Source organism: Denticeps clupeoides, chromosome 3 (assembly GCF_900700375.1).
Source record: "Denticeps clupeoides chromosome 3, fDenClu1.1, whole genome shotgun sequence".
NCBI classification, from domain to species: Eukaryota; Metazoa; Chordata; class Actinopteri; order Clupeiformes; family Denticipitidae; genus Denticeps; species Denticeps clupeoides.
Window position 1 is genome coordinate 28,052,392 of NC_041709.1, and position 27,272 is coordinate 28,079,663.

At 40.4% G+C, this 27,272-nt stretch overlaps 1 protein-coding gene across 3 annotated transcripts in view; it reads left to right on the plus strand.

The window, feature by feature from the left end:
• usp43a (ubiquitin specific peptidase 43a) overlaps nucleotides 1-27,272 on the plus strand; it is a 95,714-nt gene that overhangs the window by 61,194 nt on the left and 7,248 nt on the right. For all 3 annotated transcript variants that reach the window (XM_028971771.1, XM_028971772.1, XM_028971773.1), the window contains 5 exons: nucleotides 1,280-1,424; nucleotides 6,293-6,449; nucleotides 17,780-17,891; nucleotides 19,697-19,800; nucleotides 20,199-20,276. In XM_028971771.1, coding sequence (XP_028827604.1) covers nucleotides 1,280-1,424; nucleotides 6,293-6,449; nucleotides 17,780-17,891; nucleotides 19,697-19,800; nucleotides 20,199-20,276 — 596 coding nt within the window. The remainder of the gene's footprint in view (nucleotides 1-1,279; nucleotides 1,425-6,292; nucleotides 6,450-17,779; nucleotides 17,892-19,696; nucleotides 19,801-20,198; nucleotides 20,277-27,272) is intronic.

Sequence of the window (27,272 nt, forward strand, 5' to 3'; positions counted from 1 at the left end):
TCTTGAACATGGGGAGCAAAATAGTGGTTTTTTATGTATAACACTATAGTTGGGTGGGTGGTAGTGGCCTAGTGGGTTAGACACTCGCCTATGAACCAGAAGACCCAGGTTCAAATCCCACTCACTACCATTGTGTCCCTGAGCAAGACACTTGACCCTAAATTGCTACAGGAGGTGACTGTCCCTGTAACTACTGATTGTAAGTCGCTCTGGATAAGGGCGTCTGATAAATGCTGTAAATGTAGTTACAAAAATCCCTTTGACCTGTGTTGATGTTGGTGTCATTTATCATTAAACTTGTCATAGTCTCAAGACATTATTACAAATCAGGAAAACTCTAAAACACTGGTTAAATATTTCTCTATGTTTATAGAATTGTGAGAAATGTGCCAGTAATTATTTTTGAGAGTGTATGCCCCAGATATGTAAACAGATGTCAGAATCAGAAAACATTATTAATCCTAAAGGCAATTGCTTATGCTACAACTGCACAGAGGGAAAGACATACAATTTACATACAATGTATGTACAAGTCATACAACAAGTGCACAGAGAGACAGACATAAATGTATGAGTATAAAGTAAAAATAACAATAAAAGTGTAAAAATGTTTGGAGGCTGCAGACCAGTGGTCCATTCACTGCTCTATATGTCATGTGACATATAGAGCAGAAAGAACTGAGAACTGAGAATAATGAACATTATTTGTAGACATGTAACCAATACTATCAGCGTTGATTGGCTCACTGAGTTCACTGCAGGACTGTGTGTAGAACGCCTCCCTCTAGAGGCCTGCAGGAGAAGTGTGGGTCTTTGTGCACCACAAGGAGACGGATGGGGAGATGAAGGGAGGGAAGTGGTTCTGAGATACCAGCCTGTTTGTCATGCTGTGCTGATAAGTGAAGGAAGACTAATCTGTCTGTCTGTGGTTTGATAAATCTGTCACAATTTTGGGAAGAAGAGAATGGAAATCAGATATAGTAATGATCTGGGTCGCCCCCTTCCCTCATCTACTCGTGATCAGAGTTTAAATGCTGATAGCAGAGAATTGGTCTCTAGGCTAACATATCTTAGAACCTGTGGAGGAGAACCTGATCCCTTGTTTTTAGTCTTGCAATATTTTTTAGCATCCTCCACTGTACCATGCCAACATTATTCTTTTCTTTCAGCAAAAATCTTTGTAATGAAAACAAGATGCTCTCAACTGGAAAAAACATGAAAATTTATTGGGCATTTCGTAAAAAAATCATCATTTTGTCTCCCTGGACCACGGCCGCAGGTGATCCTGGTCGAGGTCTACCCAACGGGGTTCCAGCGCTCCTTCTCTGACGACGACGACTTGACCAGCATTGCCGAGAGCAATGTCATTTATGCTATCCAGGCACAGCCCCTCTTCAGCAGGGGAGGCTCCGCACGACTCTCAGGTAACCATGGCAACACTAGCACTTTCAGTTGTACTGTCTGGCCTGAGTGGATTAGAAACAGACAAATGCTTTAGGAATAAAAAAAAATTGCTCGAATAAAGAACCACTAAACACGTTCCCAGGTGGGACGGGTGCCCTCTTTCCCAATTAGTCCAGGCCTCCCCTCAAAGAATTTCCAATTATTAACAAAGCCAATATTATTTTGTAGATATGACTCAGTCATCAAAACTATTCAGTGATAAAAGTCTGCTATACATTTCATCACCATGGCAGCTTGGGATGGGGCCAGAGCAGATTACTGACCTCGACAGTTTTTATCAAACTCCCAGACCTCTTTAATATTATTTTTGTAATTACTGATTGACTCATCCAAATGTCATTAGTGCTGACATGTATTACATATTTAGTTTATTTTTTGCAAGCACTTTTACGTTTGATTTGATATCGGCCACTCTAGACCCAGGAATACAGTGAACAGTGGTGATTGGTGACGCTAATGTCACGTTTCTTAAAATAGAATTGCAAGAGAGCTTTTTTCTTCAGTGGGAGTTTGATTTAAAGAGAAGTGTTTAGAAACACTAATATAATATAAGTGATGTTTGTTACAGATGTGAAATTTGCCAGCACTGAATTGTGTTTTTTGTTTCTTTTGTTTCTTTCCTTACAGACAAGGTAAAATAATTAATAAAGCCAATAATTTAATTGAAAGAAAAGAGTAGGCTTGTAGAAGGGGATGTTGATAGGCATCATGGTGGGGGTGGCATCACAGGCATCTGCATTTTTTTGTTTTGTGTATGCCCATGCTGCCCCGACATCACGTAAGCACATTTTGCGATTGCATGGGCACCGACTGATTTTCCATTTTTTGGCGAGGTGCACCTGCTGCTTGCCGCATATGTAGGGGTGAGTGGGAGGGGCAGGAGATTCTCTGGCTTCTGGAACCGCATCTAGCTCGCAAAACACAGTGCATCTGGACTATTCACAGCAAGCACTTTTTACATATTTTGTTATGTTACAGACGTATTCCAAAATGGATTAAATTCATTTCCTCATTCTACACACAACACCCCATAATGATGACATGAAAAAAAAATAGGACTTGGCAAATTTATTAAAAAAAAAAAAAAACTGAGAAAGCACATGTACATACATATTCACACACTCATGAAGCTAAAAGCTGTTTCCCCGATCCTCCTTGAGTTTCACCCTGTGGGGAAAAATGTTGATTGGACACCTGCCGAGATAAGGTCCCACAGTTGACAGTTCATGTCAGAGCAAAAGCATGAATTCAAAGGTCTGCAGACCTCCAAGGCAGGATTGTCTTGAGGCACAAATCTGGGGAAGGTTACAGAAAAATTTCTGCTGCTTTGAAGGTCCCAATGAGCACAGTGGCCTCCATCATCCATGAGTAAAAGCAGTTAAAAACCATCAGGTCTCTTCCTAGAGCTGTCCGGCCACCTAAACTGATGAAGTGATCATCAGGGAGGTGACCAAGAACCCAATGGTTACTCTGTCAGAGTTCCTGAGGTCCTCTGTAGGCAGATGAGATCCTTCAGAAGGATAGCAATCCACCAATCAGGCATGTATGGTAGAGTGGACAGGTGGAAGGCTCTCCTTAGTAACAGGCACATGGGTTGTGCAAAATCGCAGGAAAAAAAAGTACAAACGAATCTGTGCACTACATTGTGCTGATCCTCAGGTTGGAGAATTGGTGTTGATACTGGAGTGCAAAATTAATGCCAAACAGTGTAGGAACGCCCCAGTTTGGAACTAGTGTTTTGCAGAATGAAAGGTTTAGGTTTAGATGATAGATCATGCTAATATTCTAGGTTACCTCATTTGCATTGGTAACCTGTCCCACATTGTTGTATGCATTGTTCTACCTGTCCCAAATTTGCTCGTTCTGCATCTGTCTTGCTGCGGATCTCCACTCTGTTTGTGCTGGAGACTTCATTTAATCTATTAAAATCAGGTTACCATCAGACTAAAACCTGTCCTTGAGGACAGAAACTCCTGCAAATACACCGCCTTAGGCCACAAACTGAGGCATATTTTATGTTGTGTCATGGAGCTGAAGAATATCTGCTTGATTAAGTGGGTTTGGCCTTCTTCTTCAGCAGACTTGTCTTATAGCCAGCAAAAGAAAGAATGTGTGTGTCTACACATCTTACAAAGAAACTGAACCCCGTAGTGCAATGTACTACAGCACATGCCCTTATAGTTGTGGGTTTTTATAGAAGTGGCAAAATAGGGATCTATATTTTCTTTATTTATTTATTTCTTTGTTTGTTTGTTTGTTTGTGAATTAGATATTATGGGTGGGTGTGTATTACTATCATTCCTTCTTAATATCATTCCTTCTGAACGTACCAACTGCACCTCCGATATAAGAATAGGATTAGTAAATGTTAGATCTCTCACACCTAAAACACTCATTGTTAATGAAATTATTACAGATCAGGGGTTTGATGTACTGTGCCTGACCAAAACTTGGTTAAAACAAAACGAGTTTGTAGCATTAAACGAGTTTATCCCTCGCTTAATTGGAAGAGGAGGTGGCGTCGCAGTAATTTATAATGATAACCTCTGTAATTCTCATAAACCAGGACATGGATTTGACTCTTTTGAGATTCTCTATACAAACATAACCCATGTAGTCTCACAAAATAAAAATCATAAGTTCATTCCATTGATTATTATCTATAGACCCCCTGGACCTTACTCTTGAGTTTCTTATTGAATTTACAGATTTTGTTTCCAACTTGGTTGTATATGTGGATAAAGCCCTAATTGTCGGCGACTTTAACATCCACTGTGATAAATTAGAGCATTCCTGTCTATACTAGACTCAGTTGGAGTTAAACAAAATATAATAGGACCTACTCATGAAGGTGGTCACATGCTCGATCTTGTACTGACCTTCGGTTTAAATATAGAAGACAGTCACTCTTCCGCAACCTGAAATAATCTCAGATCAAAAATATCTTTGACACAATAAACTTAACTCCCCTCGTTATAAAGACAAATGGACAATTACATCAAGTACAGCGCAGAGGTTTCTTAATACCCTACCAGATTTACCAACGCTGATCACAGCACTGAGACATCACTGGTTAAAGTGGTTAATGAGCTCTTTAGCCTCGTCCTGCTTGTCCTGCCTGACCTGAGTGCAGCGTTTGACACTATTGATCACGCTATTCTCCTTGACAGATTAGAGAATGTTGTTGGGATTAAAAGAATAGCCCTTGATGTCATTCGCAAACATGGTATTAGCTTTCATTGCTACGCTGACGACACACAGCAATGCCAGATGAGAGGCAGCAGCATAGAGAATAGAGAATTGTCTGAAGGACATTAGACAGTAGATGCTCACCAACTTTCTTCTGTTAAACTCTGACATAAGACATAAGCTGGCTGACTACATCATAACTCTGGATAGCCTTTCTATCTCACCAAGTACTGAAGTACAGGATCTAGATGTCCTCATTGATGCAGGTCTCTCATTCGATTCCTATGTAGATAATGTCACTAGGATAGCATTCTTTTCACAAAAATAAGAAATATCATCTCAATGCACGATGCAGAAAAGTTGGTCCATGCCTTTATTACATCAAGGTTAGATTACTGCAACGCACTACTATCTGGATGCTCTAGTAGGTGCATGAGTAAACTCATTCTAACTAGAACTAGGAAATTTGACCACATCACCCCAGTCTTACAAGCACTGCAATGGCTACCCATCAAAATCCTACTTTTTACCTATAAAGCTCTAAATGGTCTCACCCTGCAGTACCTGAGTGAACCTTTAGTTATTTATGACCCGCCACGCCCCCTGCGATCAACAGATGAGGGGTCACTACTGGTACCCAAAGTACAGGTCACAGCTGGGCACAGATCCTTCTCATATAGAGCTCCGCAGTTGTGGAACTGCTTGTCTGTCAGTGTTGGGACTCAAACTGAAAACACATCTGTTTTCTCTGGCCTACTGTCCCAGAGAAAACAGATGTGTCCCAGACACAGTGTCAATTATTACGTCTACTTTATCACACAGTCCCCCCGTTAAGCACATGCAGTGTTAAATTCACCTTAGGTAGGCTGACCTAGTTAGGGTTCCAGGCCACTGTAGCACCAATATACCACTATAACTACATATTTCAGTATCAGTCGTACAATGCCACCGTCTGCCTCTGCTTCTGTTTGCTCTCTCCGAGATACTGAATCAAGCGTACAGACTACTGCCAGACTCCAGTGAAGAGACCAGCAGATAAATCCTGGTTCCTGAAAACTGCTAAACAAGGACTTAGCATGAAACGAACCAGATGGTCACCACAGCCACCACCACCGTAACAACTAAAGCTTCAGGGATTTTTAAATGGACCAGTAGCATCATAATGGACACATATTGTACACCATGACACTGGACTACATTTAGGACGTCTCCACCTCTACAACTGTAGGCCTTTTTCTTTTATTGGACAATCACAAACCCTGCTCTGACACCACTTGCAGGCTCACTTTACCCTGGAAGGGGGTCCCTCTCTTTATCACTCCTTCCCAAGGTTTCTTCCTTTATTATTCTCTCTCCTAGAGTTTTTTTGTGTGGAGTTTTCCCCCCCCCAGGTGATATGATTGCATTAACATTGCTTTTATTTAGTTCATGGTAAACTAAATTAGTTTTATTTAGTTTAGTTCATGGTATAGACATGTCACACAGACCATTCAACATTCAACAGTATAGTCATAGTTTACCTCAAACACAATTAACATACAATTTATTAATAAAATATTTTTTATTAATAAATTACCAAATTGTTACTGGTTTGTATGTTTGTGAACTTTATGTTTCATTTCCTGTCTCTCTAACCCAGGGTACCACCACAGCCTCCCTTCTTACCCCTCCACCTCTTGGCCTCAGCGTCTGCCACCAACCGGCACCTTGTCTACTGAGTTCCTGAACCAAGGCAGCTCCAACAAGATCTTCCTCCTCATCTGCAACACTGCTGGGTCTGGCCAGCAGGGGGTCAGGTAATGGACACACCCAACAGCAAAATATACATTTGAGTAATGAGTGTCAGTACTTTGGCCTGACAATATCTCATGAATGTTTTATGAAAATTAGCTATAATCATGTGAGATTTGTTTCAACATGTAATCTATGTTTAAGTTGTGAAGTGCTTACAAATCAAGATATTTATAAGATCTTAAATCGTGATAGTCACAATACAAAATAAATAAGTATTGTGTGATTATTATTTGTATTATATATTTGAACTAAGTGATGTGTTAAAAGCAGGCCCGGCCCTAACAAATTTGGAGCCCTAGGCAAGATTTTAAGTGACACCCCATGTGGCTATTAGCATTTGCTTATACTATGCCATGGGCCTGCCCTGGTTAAAAGTACAATTATTATCATTCAGAACTGATACAAGACCATCATTTTCCCAGGCTCAAGAATCTTATTGTTGATTGAGACAAAATGAAACAGTGATTCATCCATGATTATAGATTCACCTATGATTCATATTCACACATTGATCCAAAATTCAGAGGATCCCAAAGTGAAAATAATACATCACATTCTCACAACAAACACTTTCTCTTATTAGTACATGTTAAAATATTGATAATTTATTTACAATATTTTTTTATGTGTTTTTTAAACCTTAATGTTTAGAAGTTAGACTCCTAATTTTCCATTCATTTAGTAGTTTTTCAGTAGTCTGGAATAAAAGCCTTTGGAAACTATAAGGTTGTGAGTTTTGTTGCAACTACCTGGCTCATGGCAAGAGTAAAATGAAGGGGAGACCCGACATGAATGAATAGTACAAAAGTAAAAAAAAAAAAAAAAAAAAAACAACAAAGGCAATCCCCCACCAGAAGACAATAGATAGACTAAACAAAGGTGTAGTGCAATCCTTTTTGGGTCAAAGCAAACCAACTGTGCTGGAGACAATGAGTTGCAGCCATCTTCCTTCTCTTTCCGGGATCTATATGCCACTTCCCCTAGAACAGGAGTCGGCAACCTTTACACCTAAAGGGACGCCAGGAACGGCATATTTTTTTACTAGCTTGAATATGACGCGACAAATGTTTAATCACCCAGAAACATCGGAAAAAACCCGGCTGGAGGGGGAAAAAGGAGATCTGCTCAAATTGAATTTCAAATTTTATTTGTCACATACATATGCAGTGAAATGCTTTTTGTGACTCCTACAGACCACAGTATTGCAAATGATGCAAGTGTACAATGAACCAATATGCAAATATTCAGGGTATCCGCGGATTCTTAAAAAGTATTAAAAAGTCTTAAATTAGATTTTCCAAAATTAAGGCCTTAAATATCTTTAAAAATGACTAGCAATCCTTAAATCATGTTCAAAGGTCATAAAATACCACAGACGTTTGCTATATTGTCTTTCTGGTAATATCTAAATAATTTGGCGAATTTCTAAGTGGTGTTTAGCATTTTTGTGTATGAGATCGGAATGAGCAGAACCACCAACATTTCTGTTTGTGTGTGTGGGAGGGGCGCATATGCACAGCGAGAAGCACAAAGCTGCTGCCAAAAGTCGCGAACAGACGCCTGCCATTTCTCAGTTCTGTTCCATCTCAACAGTTTCACAGACTTCAGCTCCATTTCCGAACCCAGCAGCGAGAACATCAGTTACAGTAACAGACCTCAGGACCACCTTTGGGTCCACAGCGACCCTTCGGGCAGAGGTAATGTGGTGCCTGCACAGCGTAACAAGACACCAGTCCTACAGCGCTAATGAGGGAGTCGGGGATATTTTCCGAGCTACACAAGTGGACAAAATTTTTGGTACCCTTCAGTCAATGAAAGAAAAACTCACAATGGTCACAGAAATAACTTGAATCTGTAATAATAAATAAAAAATTCTAATGAAAGTCAGACATTGATTTTCAACCATGCTTCAACAGAATTATTTTAAAAATTTAACTCATGAAACAGGCCTGGACAAAAATTATGGTACCCCTAACTTAATATGTTGTTGCACAACCTTTTGAGGCAATCACTGCAATCAAATGATTCCTGTAACGGTCAATGAGACTTCTGCACTTCTCAGCAGGTATTTTGGCCCACTCCTCATGAGCAAAGTGCTCCACTTGTCTCAGGTTTGAAGGGAGCGTTTTCCAGACGGCATGTTTAAGCTCTTTCCAAAGATGCTCAATAGGATTGAGGTCAGGGCTCATAGAAGGTCACTTTAGAACAGTCCAATGTTTTCCTCTTAGCCATTCTTGGGTGTTTTTAGCTGTGTGTTTTGGGTCATTGTCCTGTTGCAAGACCCATGACCTCCGACTGAGACCAAGCTTTCTGACACTGGCCAGCACATTTCTCTCTAGAATCCCTTGATAGTCTTGAGATTTCATTGTACCCTGCACAGATTCAAGACACACTGTGCCAGATGCAGCAAAGCTTAAAAAAAGTTCAGTTTTTGTCTCATCTGTCCATAGGACATTCTCCCAGAATCGTTGTGGCTTGTCCACATGTTGTTTGGCAAATTCCAGTCTGGCTTTTATATGATTTGTTTTCAACAATGGTGTCCTCTTTGGTCGTCTCCCATGAAGTCCACTTTGGCTCAAACAACGCTGACACTGATGTTCCTTGAGCTTGAAGTTCACCTTGGATCTCTTTGATTTGTTGATTTGATTTTTCAGGTAAGCGCTTTAGCATTTTAGCATTTTATTGCTAGTGAGCGCGTCAGTCATGGGGTAGTGCAAGTTTAATGTTAACTGGATGGATAATCCCACATATGTGCAACTGTAGTTACCGGAACAACATGCTCCTTCGAGATGGTCTTATAGCCTTTACCTTTGACATGCTTGTCTATAATTTTCTTTCTAATCTCCTGAGACAACTCTTTCCTTTGCTTCCTCTGGTCCATGTTGAATTGTGGTACACACCATGTCACCAAACAACACAGTGACTACCTGGAGCCCTATATATAAGTCCACTGACTGATTACAAGATTGTAGACACCTGTGATGCTAATTAGTGGACACACCTTGGATTAACATGTCCCTTTGGTCACATTATTTTCAGTCTTTTTGTGGGGTACCATCATTTTTGTCCAGGCATGTTTCATGAGTTTCTTTTTTTTAATAATTCCGTTGAGGCATGGTTGAAAAGCAATGTCTGACTTTTATTAGTTAAATTTCATAGAATTTTTATTTATTATTACTTTTGTCAGATTCAAGTTATTTTTGTGACCATTTTGAGTTTTTCTTTCATTGACTGAAGGGTACCAACAATTTTGTCCACATGTGTATGTTTCCCGACTCAGAAATCGCTAAAAACTTCACGTGTGGTAAAGACAAAACAGCCTATTTAGCCAAATTCGGTTTGGCTCCTCACATCATAAAACTCTCCGTGGCCGATGTCAACAGTGGCAGTTTTACATTGATGTTTGAAGAAACCCTCAACCAAACGACTAAAACCAAGCAATTGGACCTACATGTTCGTTACTGGAAAGAGGATCGAGTCCAGTCCAGATACTTGGGATCCCAATTTATGGGTCATTGAACAGCTAAGGATTTACTACATCACTTTAATGTAAGTTACAAGCCAACACTAATACAACACTTGTAGTCTAACTATATGTTTTGTTTTACTTAGTTTTACTTTACAGCTATTGCCTAGTCTATATATGTTTGATAAATGACACTCAGTTTTTCATCAGGAATGCGCTCGGAACCTGGATCTGAAAAAGCTGCTTTCAGTCTCCATGGATGGACCAAATGTAAACTGGAAGTTTTTGGAACTGCTTCAAGAAGAACAACGTGAGCAGAATGAGGGGACTCAGCTGATCGTGGTTGGGAGCTGTGGCCTCCACACCCTACACAATGCCTGCAAATGTGGTTTCTCCATATGGCAGCTAGAGAAAGTTCTGAAAGCCATTCACATTCTCTTCCATACTGTACCAGCAAGGAGAGAGGACTTCACTGCTTTTACTAAAGCTGAAAATTTTCCACTTGCTTTCTGTAGCCACAGATGGCTTGAAAACTGACCAGTAGCAGAGAGAGCCCTGGAGGTGTGGCCATCTCTGACCATGTACACCCTTGAAGCTGTTCAGAAAGACCCCCTCATCATTGCAAAGCTACATTTCTACATAGCTGTTACCAGGACCTTCTCTCCTTTCTTGACAAGATATCAAACTGATGAACCAGTCATGCCATTCTTAACCACAGACTTGGCTGAGTTGATGAAGGTAATGATATCCTAGCATTGGACAGGTTGATGTTGCATATTTATTTCAGTGTGTGTACAATTCTGTCTGTATATTTATACATAGTCTGTCCTCAAGTTAATTTATACCTTTTATCTAATCATGCTTAATATGAATGATTTATGAATTATTTACATATACTCACACGCACACATATTATTCACAAGTTTTGTAATGTTGGTTTTGGCTGTTTAATATTCGACATATTTAGCATGATGTATGACATTTTGTTTTATCTTTCAGAGTATACTGAGATGTTTTGTCAAGAGAGAGATACTGAAGGATATCAGTCCACTGGAGTTGGTCAAACTGGATGTCAGCGACAAGAATAACTGGGTCCCCCTAAAAGATGTCACTGTAGGCTTGGGTGCAGAGTCAGTTCTCAAGGTAGGGTTTCACCTTTAATGTAATAGTGATGGATGAAGCAAATATAGTTTGCAGTTATAATGGGTCACTTAGCCTTATTGCGTTCTAATCTGTCAGGAACTTCAGAGACAAAAAAAGATAGGGGAGCTCTCAGAGTATAGACTGCATCAAGATGATGTCCACCATCATTCAGAAAGTGCAAGACAAGAGCCTATTAAAGTATCCCCAGTTAGGCAGGTTGCCTGTTTGGACCCCAGCAGGATGTATTCTGACCCAGACTGGTGCCAGAGAAATATGACAAAGCTGGTGCAGAGGTTTCTGAAAAACCAGCATTTATCAGGAGGAGTATCTGTTGGTTGGAGAGAATACAGCAGATCAGTCCATGTTGAAAACTTAAAGTCTATTGACAAATAAAAACAAAACAGATTTATATAAATCTGGTGTATGTATATGGTCCAAATGCATCATGTTTTTTCTTCCCTGTTTGTCCTTTTTGTGCAGGTGATGTAATTATCCAGCGGTTTAGTGAGGTATCATCTGTTGAAGCAAGAAGTGAGACCTTTCTCTCCTACAGACCCACAGAGAGTAGACTGGATGCATTTTTGCAAGAAACTTCTTCACTCTCCACTCCAAGCAACAGTGGAGAGAGGATTCTCTCTGAACAAGGAAGTTGAGACCTGCAATATGCAGGAAGACACAATGATAGGGTGGTAGTAGCCTAGTGGGTAACACACTTGCCTATGAACCAGAAGACCCGGGTTCAAATCCCACTTACTACCATTATGTCCCTGAGCAAGACAATTAACCCTAAGTTGCTCCAGGGGGACTGTCCCTGTAACTACTGATTGTAAGTCGCTCTGGATAAGGGCGTCTGATAAATGCTGTAAATGTAAATGTAAATGATTGGTCTGTGATTATGTTGGCGTCTGTGGGGGAGTCCACAAAGTCCCTATCTCAAAAGAATTACTCACATCTGCTGCATCAGCAAGGTCCAGATACCGAGTGCATGTAGAAGAGCAAAAGAGGAGGTAAATCACAGGCACAGAAGCGGAAAGCAGCAGAAGAAACCATAGAGGAGCTCAAGAAAAAGAAGCCTACATAAAGATGCCGATCAACTTGCAGAAGAAGCTGAAGGGAAAAGCGGAACCTTGATGGCCCAACTCATCACAAAATCAAACATACTGAGGAAGAGATTCAAAGAAAAAAAATTGGTGAATTAGAACAAGTGGAAGCTGAGCCGGAGACAAAGACTGAAGAACTCAGATCTATGCCATAATTATTTCATTTACAGTTCACAGAATTTGTTAGTACTGTAATGTTCTTTGTTGTGAAATACATGCACTTTCATGCTCTGAAGAGCAATTATTTTTTAGCACTTTCAGTTCCAATAAGTGTTTGTAACTATTTGTAAGGCTGCCACATGTTCTTAAATTTGGCTTCCTTAAACCTGCAGAAACCATGATATTGCAAACATAACCAAATATTACACTTTTAGGTCTTTAACATAAAATATGTGTAACTGGTAGGGTGAAGGTGTGCAAATGAGTGAAAGACAATGTTTAAAGAAAAGAGCCATAAAAAAAAAGAGCAGTAAAGTAAAAAGCGCAAAGATTTTGTGCAAAGTGATTTGTGCAAAGAGTCCAGAGTGATTGAAGGTGAAAGTGAAAGTGTTGGAGTTCTATGGACTGTTGTTGTTGAGAGCTCGAACAGCCTGCGGGAAGAAGCTTCTCCTCATTCTCTCTGTGTTCCCTGATCGCAACAGAGAGAAGTCCATTGTTGGGGTGTCTGAGGTCCTTCACTATCTTCCTGGCCCTGGCACCGTTTGCTGTAGATAGATTGAAGGTCAGGGAGTTTGGTACGGATTTTTCGTTTGGCTGATCGAACCACCCTCTGTAGGGCTCGCCTGTCCTGCATGGTGCTGTTCCTGAACCAGGTTGAGATATTTCCCATCAGGAAGTTCCTGAACACTTTGGAGAGCAGTCTGAAGTCTCTCAGGCGTCTGAGGTGGTAGAGATGCTCCCGGGTCTTTTTCACCACGGTTTTGATGTGACAGGACCATGACAGGTCCTGCGTGATGTTAACACCAAGGGTAACGGAAGCTGTCCACTCTCTCCACTTGGCTCCTGTTGATGACAGGGGTCTGGTAGGTCCTCTCCTGCTTTGTACTGAAGTCCACTATTAACTCCTTTGTCTTGCTGACGTTCAGGTGGAGATTGTTCCTCTGGCACCAGTTCACCAGATTTCCAACCTCCTCCAGGTAGGCCGTCTCGTCGTTGTCAGAGATCAGGCCCATCACGACAGTGTTGTCAGCAAACTTGATGATGGTGGAGGAGTTAGTAGTGGCTGCACAGTCGTATATGTACAGGGGGCTCAAAACACAGCCCAGGGGGGCTCCAGTGCTGAGGGTGATGGAGGCTGTGGGGATCACCGACTGCGATAGAGAGAGGTTGAATATCTCTGTAAACACAGGTGCTAGCTGGTCCGCACAGGCTCTGAGGATTCTCCCAGAGATGCCGTCTGGTCCTGCTGCTTTTCTGGTGTTCACTCTCTTGAAAGCTCTCCTCACGTCATGCTCGGTGATGACGAACACGTTCTCGGTGCTGGCAGTGTCCTCCTGTCTGCAGCTGTTGGAGCCGCTAGCCATAGCATTGCTAGCGCCTTTAGCTGCAGCCTCGAAGCGAGCATAGAACGTATTTAGCTCGTCTGTCAGAGACACTTCCGCGTTCGTCTTACCGGATGTTGGTGCTTTATAGTTGGTGCTTTATAGTCCATTTATAGTCCAAGCAACAGCACAGCACACGGTGCACACCATGAAATTTGTCCTCTGCACTAAACCCATCACCCTGAGTGAACAGTGGGCAGCCATGCCGGTTCGGGATTCGAACCGGCAACCTTCTGCTTCCTTAAACGCTAGGCCACCACTGCCCACATGATTTTTTCGCCACCAAATTTCGCTGTTTTCTTGGTGAATCTCAGATCCATGCGGGCTTCAGTAGATCTCCTGCAATATTTGCAGCGGCTGTGGTGTAAATCAACAGAAGATTCATCTGAAAAATCCACCTTCTGACACTTTTCCAGTGTCCATCCTGTGGGCCTGTGGGCCTTGGCAAATGCCTCATGGTTTTTCAATTGTCTTTTGTTTAGTGCTGGCTTCTGGGCACCGATTCGTCCATGGCCATTTCAAGACAAACTGTTCAGGTCTCATGGAGCTCTGCTGCAGTGGAAAATGGGAAAATGGGCTTTTCGAGCCAACAAACAGTCCTCTCGAGCAGTTGTCTTGCAGTGCCTGCCTGACCTGGGCTTGTCAAAAATGTCTCCACTCTTTTTTAACCTCTGTACTTGATGCTGAGACACATTAAAGGTGTCTGTCACATCAGCAGTGGATCTGGTCTTCAGCCTCTCGATAATCAACACTTGTCTCAGGGTGAATCTTAGGCATGTTTGCAGAGGTCTAGTTGCAGTTGATGTGAAGGTCTAGTGTACTGGGGTTCATTTTATACACACCTGAGACCTAATTGATCCATTATTGGTCACAGGTGAAGCTCATATGACAAGGCGACAAAAATGGACTCAAAGGGCTTTACCAAGCTTTGAATATTAGAATACTTTTTTGACAGTTTCATTTTGCATTGAACCATTATTACAAAAGCTGTTGGGAATAAAAGTAGCCATTTCTAGTAAAAAATGATTAGAAATATATTTCAGCGGCACTTTGTACACAATTTGTACTCAAGCAACAAGACTTTTGTCAGGGATTATATATAAGAAATAAATGTTGTTGTTGTAGGGTTTTTGCCACGGGATGCCAAACACTTATCAGTAAACTCCATGTTACTTTGCAGAATAACTCTTATCTGAGTTACTGCACCAACCTGGTGCAGTAGCACCCCCCTGTAGTGGTGAGCTGTGCTCCATTTTATTGCTCATCAGTCAGAGCCCAATGTCATGCCTCACAGATGCCTGGAATTCCCCAGCATGGTGGCAAAATGTGAAGATGACATTTGAGTACAGCATGCTGAACAGGGGGGTGGTTTATGCACCACAGACATCGGCTGAACACATTTCTCAGAATCATAAAAGCTTTTACCGACAGTGAAAACAGATGCATGTTGAAACATCCAGATATATAAAATAAAATTTATTTTTGTTTAAAAATACATGCTCGTTCCACTGCAGTGTGTGGAGGACATTTTATCAAATTAGAAATTCAATCTAAACACACAAAAATATTTAATGTGTTTTATCATGTCATGGATTTGCTTATTATTTTTCAAATAACGTGAGGGATTAGAGTTGCATTGTTCAAAATCAAAGCCTTTAAAGCGAGCTCTCATATATTTTGCCTTCAACAAACACACAACAAGGGATTAAAGCATTTTAAAATAATTGAGCCTAGTTTGGCATAATGAAACATTGCTTTATCTGTTTTGTCTCCTTGATTACTAACCATAAAAGATCATCAATATTAAAATGCGCCCTGAGACTGCATCAGACATACGGTATTATTTTTACTCAGCCTCTCCATGATCCATACAAGGTAGTTTTTTTTAAATGTTCAAGATGACAGTGCTGAGTATGAACATGAAAGTGAAGTGATTGTCATTGTGATACACACCACAGCACACCATGCATACAATGAAATGTGTCCTCTGCATTTAACCCATCACTTTTGGTGAGCAGTGGGCAGCCATGACAGGCATCTGGTGAGCAGTGTGTGGAGACGGTGCTTTGCTCAGTGGCACCTCAGTGGTACCTTGGCGGATCGGGATTCAAATCGGAATCCTTCTGATTACAGGGCCGCTTCCTTAACCGCTATGCCACCTCTGCCCCACAATTTAATGCATATATTGAATGCAGTAAAAATTCAGGATCAAAACATGATAAACAGGATTAATTAATCAATCAATCTTTATTTATATGCCATTTTTTTACCATGGACATAGTCACAAAGCGCCTAACAAATAGAACAGTGCTCAAAGTAAATAATAAATTAGCATCCAGGTAGTGTGTTAGAGTCCCAGCAGGTGACTATCAGATGGGGTCAGTAGAGGGCCAAGTAGGACAGTCCATGGAGGTTGTTGTTCCTCGGAATATTGTTCCAAAGGTTTGGGGATCTATAAGCAAATGCTTTATTTCTAGCAGTTACTTTGCATACACGAGAGATGGCCAGTAAGTTCAAAGGTAAGGCAGAAGGCAGGGTGGTAGTGGCCTAGTGGGTAACACACTCGCCTATGAACCAGAAGACCCGGGTTCGAATCCCACTTACTACCATTGTGTCCCTGAGCAAGACACTTAACCCTAAATTGCTCCAGGGAGACTGTCCCTGTAACTACTGATTGTAAGTCGCTCTGGATAAGGGCGTCTGATAAATGCTGTAAATGTAAATGTAAAAAGAATATTGAAGTCAACATGGAACTTAACTGGATTCCAATGCAAAGAAGACAATACAGGCATAATGTGATCATACCTTAGGATCTGGACATAAAGGACATACAGGATCTGTTCTAGTCAGCACAGGTTAAATAGTTTCCCTTAGTCTTGGTATACATTTACATTTATAGCATTTATCAGGTGCCCTTATCCAGAGCAACTTACAATCAGTGGTTACAGGGACAGTCCCCCTGGAGCAACTTAGGGTAAAGTGTCTTGCTCAGGGACACAATGGTGGCAAGTGGTATTTGAACCTGGGTCTTCTGGTTCATAGGCGAGTGTGTTAACCACTAGGCTACTACCACCCTGAATAAATACAGTGTTAGTGTTGTGAAAACCTGCAGCACTATTAGCGGCTGTGTTCCAGGTCTATATGAATTGAAACATACCTGCTGTCTAATTATCTGCGTATTGTCAAAATTTCTGTGATTTTCTCTTTACGTAGATTTCATGTGATTTCATTTGATATTGAATTCATTAATGTATTATTGTTTATAATCAAAATTAAGTCCTGAAACATGGAAATGCACACATAAAAATACATTTACTTAAATCATGATGAAAATCATGTCAGGTTTTAACCTGACTGTTAGAGGTTTTAATCTTCACTGGTCTCATGATTCAATTCGACTACGATTATCAGTGACTCAATATCCCATACATTTTTTGCTTTATCACATGATGACACTTTCGGTGTTCAATCAGTGCTCACCTTGTAAGACTATCTTATACTGGTAGTACTCCTTTAAATGCACACGTCACTATGCTGTTAGCGGAGTTAGTCGTCTGCCCCGGTCCTGATGAGCATGATTGAATACTCAGCAGCGGCGTGAGATTCGCTTATCTTCCTTGCGAGCCTCCTTTTTCTGCATGCTTCACCAGAGTTTCCTCCACTACACTACCCAAACCCATTTTAACCTGAAGCCACAAACGGAAAAAAAAAATCTGACATTCATAGCATCAGGTGAGAGCAGGGTTCAGTGTAAAAAATATGTGTGGTTTTCTAAAATATGTGTGGTTTTCCTGGTAAGACAATACTGAAGTCATTGTCATTGAGATACACATGGTGCACACAACGAAATGTGTCCTCTGCTTTTTAACATTTCGAGAACAAGGCCGACAAGTGCAAGGGTAGTCACTACCAGCACTTCTTTTTAACAAGAATTTTTATGCCACCTCCAACAAATCACCAAGAAATCAATTATGTTCTGTACTGCTTCAATGCAGAATAGTCCACGTCTGCAATGCGATGCATCAATTATACAATTCATTTCAACACCCCTACTGACTATGTCCCCTTTGGTCTGGTTCCAGGTTTGGACCCCCATTTGTGATGCATGAGGAGCGGACTCTGTCGTGGGAGCAGCTGCAACAGAGCATCCTTAGTAAACTTTATTACCTGATGCTGAACGGCTTGCAGATGCAGGTAAACGCACACATTTCCCACTTGTGTGATCTAATAAAGGCTCATCGTCTCTTAACTTGTAGTAGTGATTGGAGGATAAAAAGACCCTTTTGTTACGTTTGGAGGAAATCAGGTAACGCTCATCACCAGGCCAATACCATCCCTACAGTGGTGGCAATGTTTTTGGGAATGGGAATGTTTTGTCAGTGGGGATGTTTTTCTGGGAAACTAGTCAGGATAGAAATATGACTGCAGCAATGTACAGAGACATCCTGGATGAAAACCTGCTTGAGAGCAGGTTGAACTCTTGAACTCGGACTGGGGAGACAGTTCATCTTTCAGCAGGACAACGACCTTAAGCACACAGCCAAGATATTAAACGAGTGGCTTCAGGACAACTCTGTGACTCTGTGCACCAACGCTTCCTATCCAACCTGATGGAGCTTGAGAGGTGCTACAAAGAGAAATGTTCGAAACTGGCCAAGGATAGGTGTAACCTCAAGTAAACCTTTTTTTCACACTTTCATTATAGGGTGTTGTGTGCAAGGTTATTATAGTTAACAAAAACTAACGAAAAAACTAAAACTAGAATTGAGCATTTTCGTTAACTGAAATAAAAATAACAGCGAGAGTTTAAAAAAACAAAAACTAACTAACTTCGTTTTTGTCTTTGTAATAAGCCTATTGGGTTGAATTAAAATCTATTTATTTCACGTTGCCAGATTTGAGCCATGTTTGGACCAGTATTGCAACGCCGCCGGCTAGCGTGATTGCTGCAGCGAAATTCGGAAGAAAGTGGCAGAGTCCTATTTGGGATTTCTTTGATTATGACAGTGTCAAAAATAAAAGTAAGTGCCTTGTTGGAGAAGCAGGTGATACAATATGTGGAATATTTCTCAAGGGGAAAAACCCCACGAATCTGAAAGTTCATTTGAAAAGCTCACACAAAAAGGCGATCCAAGATACCTGAACAAGCTAGCCTCTCGCCCGCCCTCCCCCGAAAGAGAAGCGCTAGCCAGGCCAGGTAACATGGGAAAGGAACGTGATACGACAGCATCCATAATGGACTGCTTCCAACGCCGACCAAGTTGCTGCTGGCTAGTAAATACGCAGGAACACCTCAAATGAGAAGAAGCATTGGTAAATATGTTTATTAAGAATGGAATGTCTACACGACTGCGTGACTCGATTACCACTTCACTCGAAAAAAAATTAAAAACACCCGGAGCTGCAAGAGTCAATAACCTCATCGGAGCTAATATGGATAAGGCTATTCTGGTGATAAATAAATAAATAAATAAAACTAACACTGTAACTAATAAAAACTAAACTAAAACTAAGCAATTTCAAAATATCAAAATTAATAAAAACTAGTAAATCTGCCTCTAAAACTAACTGAATTTGAAAACAAAAAATCTAAAGAAATTAAAACTAATGAAAAATCCAAAACTATTATAACTGTGGTTGTGTGTAGAGTTTTGATATAAGGCTGTAACGTAAAATGTGGAAAAAGCTGTGAATACTTTCTGGATACACTGTATATGCAGTTGCTCATGGATTATACACACACAGTACAAGGTCAGTAATCATATCTGCTGATATTGCAGCACATCCGCCCCCATTATCATATGACAGATCACTTGATGATTTTTTTCCCCCCAATGTTGCTTTTTTTTGCAGTTTTTTAAACAGCAAGGGTAGACTTAAGTAATGTTTATTAGTCATTATTGATGATTCAATCAGCATTAAAAGAGGTTCCTTCTGATGAAGCTGATGGAAAATGAAACAATGCTGGTGCTGTTGCAGATTTTGTGTTCCCATCTCAGAATGCAGGAGTCCTGTTCAAGATCCGTGTGGTGGGTGGATCTGCATCCTACAGCTACTTGTTTCCTCAGGACATCCGACCCCTATGCCATCCAGCAGTAGACAGGTAAGACCTCCATTGCTCATGCAGAGAAAACAGATGTGTTTTCAGTTTGGATTTATACACTGAGACTGAGTCCTGAACACTGACCGGCAAGCCGTTCAACAACTGTGGAGCTCTTTATGAGAAGGATCTGCTCACAGCTGTGATCTTCTGTACTTTGGGTACCAGTAGTGACCCTGCACCCGTTGATCGCACCCAAGTGCGCATTCTCAAAAACAGACTTTTAGCAGGTGCACTTGCTTTACCACCACATTAAGACAATGTTATGAACTATGTCTAAAATCAGTGATGTTTGGTGAGTTTTATACATATTTAATACATGCTGAAATGAGAAATGTACAACAATAAATAAATGTAATGTGAAATTTGATATTCTTTTGCTCAATGTGTTAAACCCACAGAGCCCTGAAACTGTGCGGACCAGGAGGACCACCTCACGTGAAGTTAGTCATCGAATGGGAGCACAAATTCAAAGAGTGGTGAGAGTTATTCTTTTGAATAAATATGGTTGGTTAATTGAGTTATTTATTAGGGCCCGAGCACAGAAGGTGCAGACTAGGGCTGCAACTAACGATTATTTTAATAATCGATTAATATATCGATTCTTTTTGATTAATCGTAGAATCAGATTAAAAAAAAGAAAAAAGAAAAGCATTCATTTCCAACCCTTTATTCAAAAACAGAACCAAAATCTTAAGAAAGTGCACAAACATGTTGCTCCTTGAGCTGTTAAATAATAATAAAATAAAATAAAAATGGACTAACACAAAAAACATACACATGTATGCTTTACATCTGCCAAATATAGACTTTTTTGCCACCTGAGCTGCCAGAACGATAAATAATTTCTAAAAAAATAAAGAACAATACAAATCAGAAAATTTAACAGGATTTGTTTGAATGTCAGAACTTGTTCTCTATACTGCACTGCAGATGCACACACTTGCAGACGCACACACTCACAAACTCTCACACTGACACACACACACACACACTGCAAAAAATGCTTAGTAGTCCAAATCTCTAAAAAATCTTAAATCAAGATACACATGAAATAGCATAAGAAATTGTCTTGTTTTCTGAAAAAACATCTCAAAATTAAGTGATTGTTTGTTTAAAACAAGCAAAAATATCTGCCAATGGGGTAAGAAAACTAATCTTAATGAGATATAATCTCAAACAGAAGTTTTAAGGATCACTTAATTTTCTCATGCCATTTTTCTTGTCTAGTAATCTTGATTTAACATTTTTTAGATATTTGGACTGGAAACGACTGGATATTTGGACTGGAAAAATCAATGGTCCAAAAAAGGCTAGTGAATAAAAACACGTCTTTAGTCTTTTAATGCAAAGTAACTATAGCACCCTGCTTTACTACTGTTATTAACGCGCTAACGCTAACTTGTCATGCTTGTCAAGCTTGATGACGGGTAAACATTTACATTTACAGCATTTATTAGACGCGACAATCAGTAGTTACAGGGACAGACCCCCTGGAGCAACTTAGGGTTAAGTGTCTTGCTCAGGGACACAATAGGCGAGTCGTCCACGCGGAGACGCAGAGAACAATCCGAACGCTGTTTCATCCCCCCTCCACACCTGTAGGTGGTGCTGTAAGTCCCTGTCTAGTTCTCCTCCGCGGCGAGTTAAACACCAGCACCAGGGACATTACGTTCCTCACTTCAAAACAGAACAAAAGTAGGATTCTGTAGCGACTTCCCCTGCTGCTAAACCCCCTTCTTCCTCCTCAAACACTCCAACATGTTTACGTTTCAGGTGCAGGATCATTGCCGTGGTGCTCCCGTGCCATGGCATGTCGCTTTTGCATATTTTCGCGCAGATTTCTCTGCCTCTGCCATGTATCTGTCCTCTACCTCCGCGCGTTTTTTTTTTTTTTTTTGCTCCGCGCTGTCTATGAGGCGCCAAACTCTGCTAGCATCTGTGCGCAAGAGAGACCGAGTGTGTTCACTCCGCTCCGCGCTCAAATAAAGTTTTTTTTAATAATCAAACGTCTCCGAGTCGCACGACATAACGAATCGATTAGGAAATTTGTTGCCAACTCTTTTAGTAATCGATTTTTTTCGATTCAATCGATTCGTTGTTGCAGCCCTAGTGCAGACAGAGTTTGCAAATTTTCAGGTGCTGAAAAAAACTCCATTTTATTTGCCCCTCTTATCACAATTCACCCAAATATTGTACTGAGACAGGTTTTGACCCGGGCGTGGCTAAACTGCGCCACCAATGTGTTACCCCTTCTGGTGCACACTCACTTTCATGTATTGACACCAAAATTAATATGCATGTATATCTCATTAAGACAAACTTATGATACACTCATCCTCAATAGCTCTGCCAAACATGAAGTGAGATAATCTGGATTGTTTATTTTCCCATACAAAGGAATTTGAAACAAGTATCCTAGACAAGTATCCTGATTCACTCCAAATTTGACTTGTATGTAGAACACAGGTTCATCATGCTAAATTGTGAAGATTTTTTTTTTGATAGTTTGAACAGTCTTGAAATTGCAAGCCGACAAAGGTACATGACTTTTTTGGAAAATAAAAGAAATTATACATTACACTAAACATTGAGAAATTAAGATGGAACTTCACAGAAATATTCTGTCTCATGCCATAATCATAGTAATATATGAATTTTTACACCTTAGTATTAAGTGTTTATAAGGAATTTTTGATAGCTCATTCAGGCTAAAAGAGGCAGGGCTTAGCTTGCTTTCTGAGAGCAACAGTTCAATGAATACTGAATTTGGTAAAATCATTCTGCATGCTTCCATTGTTGTACAATAACAGCACAGAGTGTTGCACCAGGTTTGCGAGGGCACATTATCACCACTTGCAGTTATATTTAATTTGTTATATATTGAATTTGTATTTTAAAGTAATTTACAGTGAATGCAGTGATCAAGAAAAAGGTCATACATAATGGTTGGGCTGATAGAATTAAGAGCTATGCTGTACATTGTTATAGTACTGAATTGTATATGTTGCTGACCTTTCTATTTTTATGTAGCATGCAATTAAAACAAACTGTGAATGGTGAAATGTATGAAAGTTGAAATTGAATGTTTTCACTCCCATTCTGGGAAATACATTACCAGTCAAACGTTTGGACACACCTATTCATTTATGTGTCTTGGATTTTATTTATTTATTTATTTATTTTTGAGGACACAGGACTATGAAAAGGAAGATTTGTGTCTCTCCAAATCAGGAAAGTGCTCAGTGACTGAGATGTTCTGACCTCAAGGGGAAGTTCATTCCACCACCGAGGGGCCAAGATGGAGAAGAGTCGAGATGAATGTCTTCCTTTTACCTTTAGCGATGGGGGACCAGGCGAGCAGTACTGGAGGCTCGGAGCAGTACTGGAGGCTCGAGGGGCAGTGTGAGGTGTTATAAGGGCTGTGAGGTAGGATGTTTGCTTTGTAGGCAATCATCAGTATTTTGAATCAGATGCGTGCAGCTACTGGGAACCAGTGGAGGGAACGTAAACAGAGGGGTGGTGTGGGAGAATTTGGGAAGGTTAAAGATCAGTCGTGCTGCATTTTGTATTAGTTGTAGAGGTCGGATGGTACATAGAGGTAGACTAGCTAGAAGGGAGTTACAGTAATCAACCAGTATCTGGGTGGCCTGTGTTGACAAATAAGGACTGATTCGTCTGATATTGTAGAGATGGAATTTACGGGACAGATTGTGGATGTGAGTCAAGAAGGAGAGTTGGTTGTCTATTGTTACTCCAAGGTTGCGGCCTGTTGTAGAAGGAGAGACCTGTGATTTGTCCAGGTAAATAGCAAGATCCTGATGTGGTGAACAATATGCTGGAATGTAAATGTAATGTAAATGTAAATGTGTACATTACGTGTCCATTATGATGCTACTGGTCCTGAAGCTTTAGTTATTACAGTGGTGGTGGTTTGGTGACCGTCTGGTCATGCAAAGTTGATGTTTAGCAGTTTTCAGGAAGCAAGATTTTCTGCTGGTCTCTTCACTGGAGTCGGCCATTAATCTGTCAGAGAGAACAAACAGAAGCAGTGGCAGGTGGTGGCATTGTACAACTGATACTGAAATATGTGGTTATAGTGGTATATTTGTGCAACAGTGGCCCTGTACCCTAACTAGGACAACTAACCTAACCTAACCTCTAGATGAACACTGAAAAATAACAAAATGTTCACTCAGGTACTGCGGGCGAGACCATTTAGAGCTTTATATGTCAAAAGTAGAATTTTGTAGTCTATCCTAAATTTGGGTTGCCAGTGCATTGATTGTAAGATTGGGGTGATGTGGTCAAATTTTCTAGTTCTAGTTAGAATCTGGCTGCAGCATTCTAGCTGGAGTTTACTCATGCACCTACTAGAGCATCCAGACAGTAATGCATTGCAGTAATCTAACCGTAATGTAATAAAGGCATGGACCAACTTTTCTGCATCATGCATTGAGATGATGTTTCTTATTTTTGCAATACTTTTAAGGTGAAAGAATGCTATCCTCGTAATATCTACATGTGAATCGAATGAGAGACCTGCATCAATGAGGACACCTAGATCCTTTACTTCAGTACTTGATGAGATAGAAAGGCTATCCAGAGTTATGATATAGTCAGCCAGTATGTCTGGCTGCTTGAGACCCAAGCACAAGAGATTCTGTATTATCAGGGATTAACAGAACAGTAAGAACAGTAAGAACAGAACAGTAACAGAAGTAAGTTGGTGAGCATTCACTGTTTAATGTTCTTTAATTCTCTATTCTGTTCAGCCACTGTCTCTCATCTGGCATTGCTGACAACTGTGTCATCAATGTAGCAATGAACGCTTATACTGTGTTTGCAAATAATTTCACCTAAAGGTAACATGTATAAGGAAAATAGCAACGGACCTAGGACAGAACCTTGTGGAACACCAAACTCTACTTTACTATGAAAAGTAAAGTTTTGTGAAGTTTTGTGAAGCAAGTCATTGATGTCCACAAACTGATACCGATCGGTCACATATGATCTGAACCATACAAGGGGTATTCCCTTAATCCCAACAACATTCTTTAACCTGGCAAGGAGAATAGCATGGTCAATAGTGACCACTCAGATCAAGCAGGACAATTAGCGAGACTGATCAGAGGCCAACAGCAGGCCATTAACCACTTTAACCAGCACTGTCTGAGGTCTAAATCCCGATTGATATAGTTCATGGATATTGTTGCTGTCTAGGTACGTGCTTAGCTGCTGGGCTACAACTTTTTCTAAAAAAAATGTTTATAAATGGTAGGTTGGATATCAGTCTAATCACTGCTACCTTTAACGAACTTGGTATGTGGCCGGTGCTAAGCGACGAGTTAATAATTTTAAGGATAGGATTTATAACATTGGGTGCTACTTGTTTAAGGAAACTTGTAGGAAGCGAATCCAATGCGCAAGTAGGTTGATTTGACGATGAGATTAGTTTAATTAGTTCATGCTCTTTAAGAAGTCTGAAGCGTTCTAATTGATGGTCAGCTATTTGAAGATTATTTTCAATAGTAATATCTATGGAGCTGTTTGTTATGCTTTTAATTTTATCTCTATTTGTAACAATTTTACTATTAAAGAAATTTGTAAAGTCATCACAACTATGATCATATTGAGTGATAGTATCCGTTTCTGTCTTATTCCTGGTTAGTTTGGCTATAGTGTTAAACAGAAATCAGGGATTATTTCTGTTCTTGTCTATTAATGAGGAGAAGTACGTCAATCGAGCCGCGCTAAGAGCCTTCTTATAGTTAAGGAGGCTCTCCTTCCATGCTATTCAGAATACGTTCAATTTACTTTGATGCCATTTACGTTCTAATTTCTGGCCAGTCTTCTTATACCAAGGTATGACATTTTTAGCTGTTACTATCTTCCTTTTGAGGGGAGCGACATTATCTAACGTACTACGCAGTGTTAATTCTAGACTTTTGGTTGCTTGGTCGAGTTCAGCGGGGTCTGACAGTGAGTTGATCAGCTTTGATAAATCTGATAGGGCATTAAGAAACCTTTGCGCTGTACTTGATGCTATTGTCCGTTTGTCTCTAAGTGGGTAAGACACTCGCCTGTGAACCAGAAGACCCGGGTTCAAATCCCACTTACTACCATTGTGTCCCTGAGCAAGACACTTAACCTTAAGTTGCTCCAGGGAGACTGTCCCTGTAAAATACTGATTGTAAGTCGCTCTGGATAAGGGCGTCTGATAAATACTGTAAATGTAAAATGTAATACCGAGGGGAGTTGAGTTTATTGTGTCAAAGTTGAGCCAGAACGATGAGTCAGCCTACAGAGAGGAGGTGCAACAACTGATGGAATGGTGTAAATGTCAACAATATTTTTCAGAATGTGGACAAAACTAAATAGATGATTGTTGACTTCAGAAGATAATTTAGGGACCACTCTCCACTGAACATTGACTGATCTTGTATGGAGACAGATAAGAACACAAAGTTCCTCAGTGTTCATCTAGAGGAGAACCTCTGCTGGACTCTCAACACCACCTCAACATCCAAGAAAGTCCAGCAGCATCTCTACTTCCTGTCGAACCTTAGGAAAGCTCATCACCCACCAGTCATCGACACCACCTTCGATAGAGGGACTATTGAGATCATTCTGATCAGCTTCATCACTGTCTGGTTTGGGAACTGCACCGCATTGGTCCGAAAGACCCTACAGCAGATAGGGAGGAGAGCTGAGAAGATCATTGGAGTCTCTCTTCCCTCATAACGGACATTTACTACAAATGCTGCATCAGGAAAGCAACCAGCATTGTGAAGGACTCTACATGAGTCCTACATCACATGCACTCTTCACCTTTTGACCAGCTAGATAAAAGGTGGCAAAGCATTCGGGCCTCACTTCCAGACTGTGCAATAGCTTCTTTTCACAGGCCATCAGACAACGAAACACTCAGGGACTTTTCCCTTTGTACACACACACACATTATATTACTTATTATATTAAGTAATATTATCTATTATTGCACTGATCCACTTTGCACAGCAGTATTTGCACAATGTTTACTTTGCACATGTATTATTCATTAGAAGCGTTTAGCGCTTTCTGTTATTGTTGTGTACACGTTTTTTGTTAAATGTTCCTCTTGCATGCCTGTTGTCCCCTATTTGCACTTTATGTTTGCTCTTGTGTGCTGCAGTGTATCACAATGACATTCACTTCAATTTACTTTCATGTAGCCCAATTTGTCTGTGTCGTACACTTGCATCGTATGTAACTTGTTTAAATGTTACATGTAGCATCTGGTTCCAGAGAAATGTTGTTTCGTTTCACAAAAGTGGGAAATTTACATTGTCACGGCAGGAAGTGGACAGTACAAAATAAGAGCAGCAAAAGACACTATGTCAACTGTATAATATAAAATGTACTGTACAAATTAGCATGAAAAGTAAAAAAATGCCAGATAAAAATGACCAGGACTAGAAAAAAAGATGGTAGTG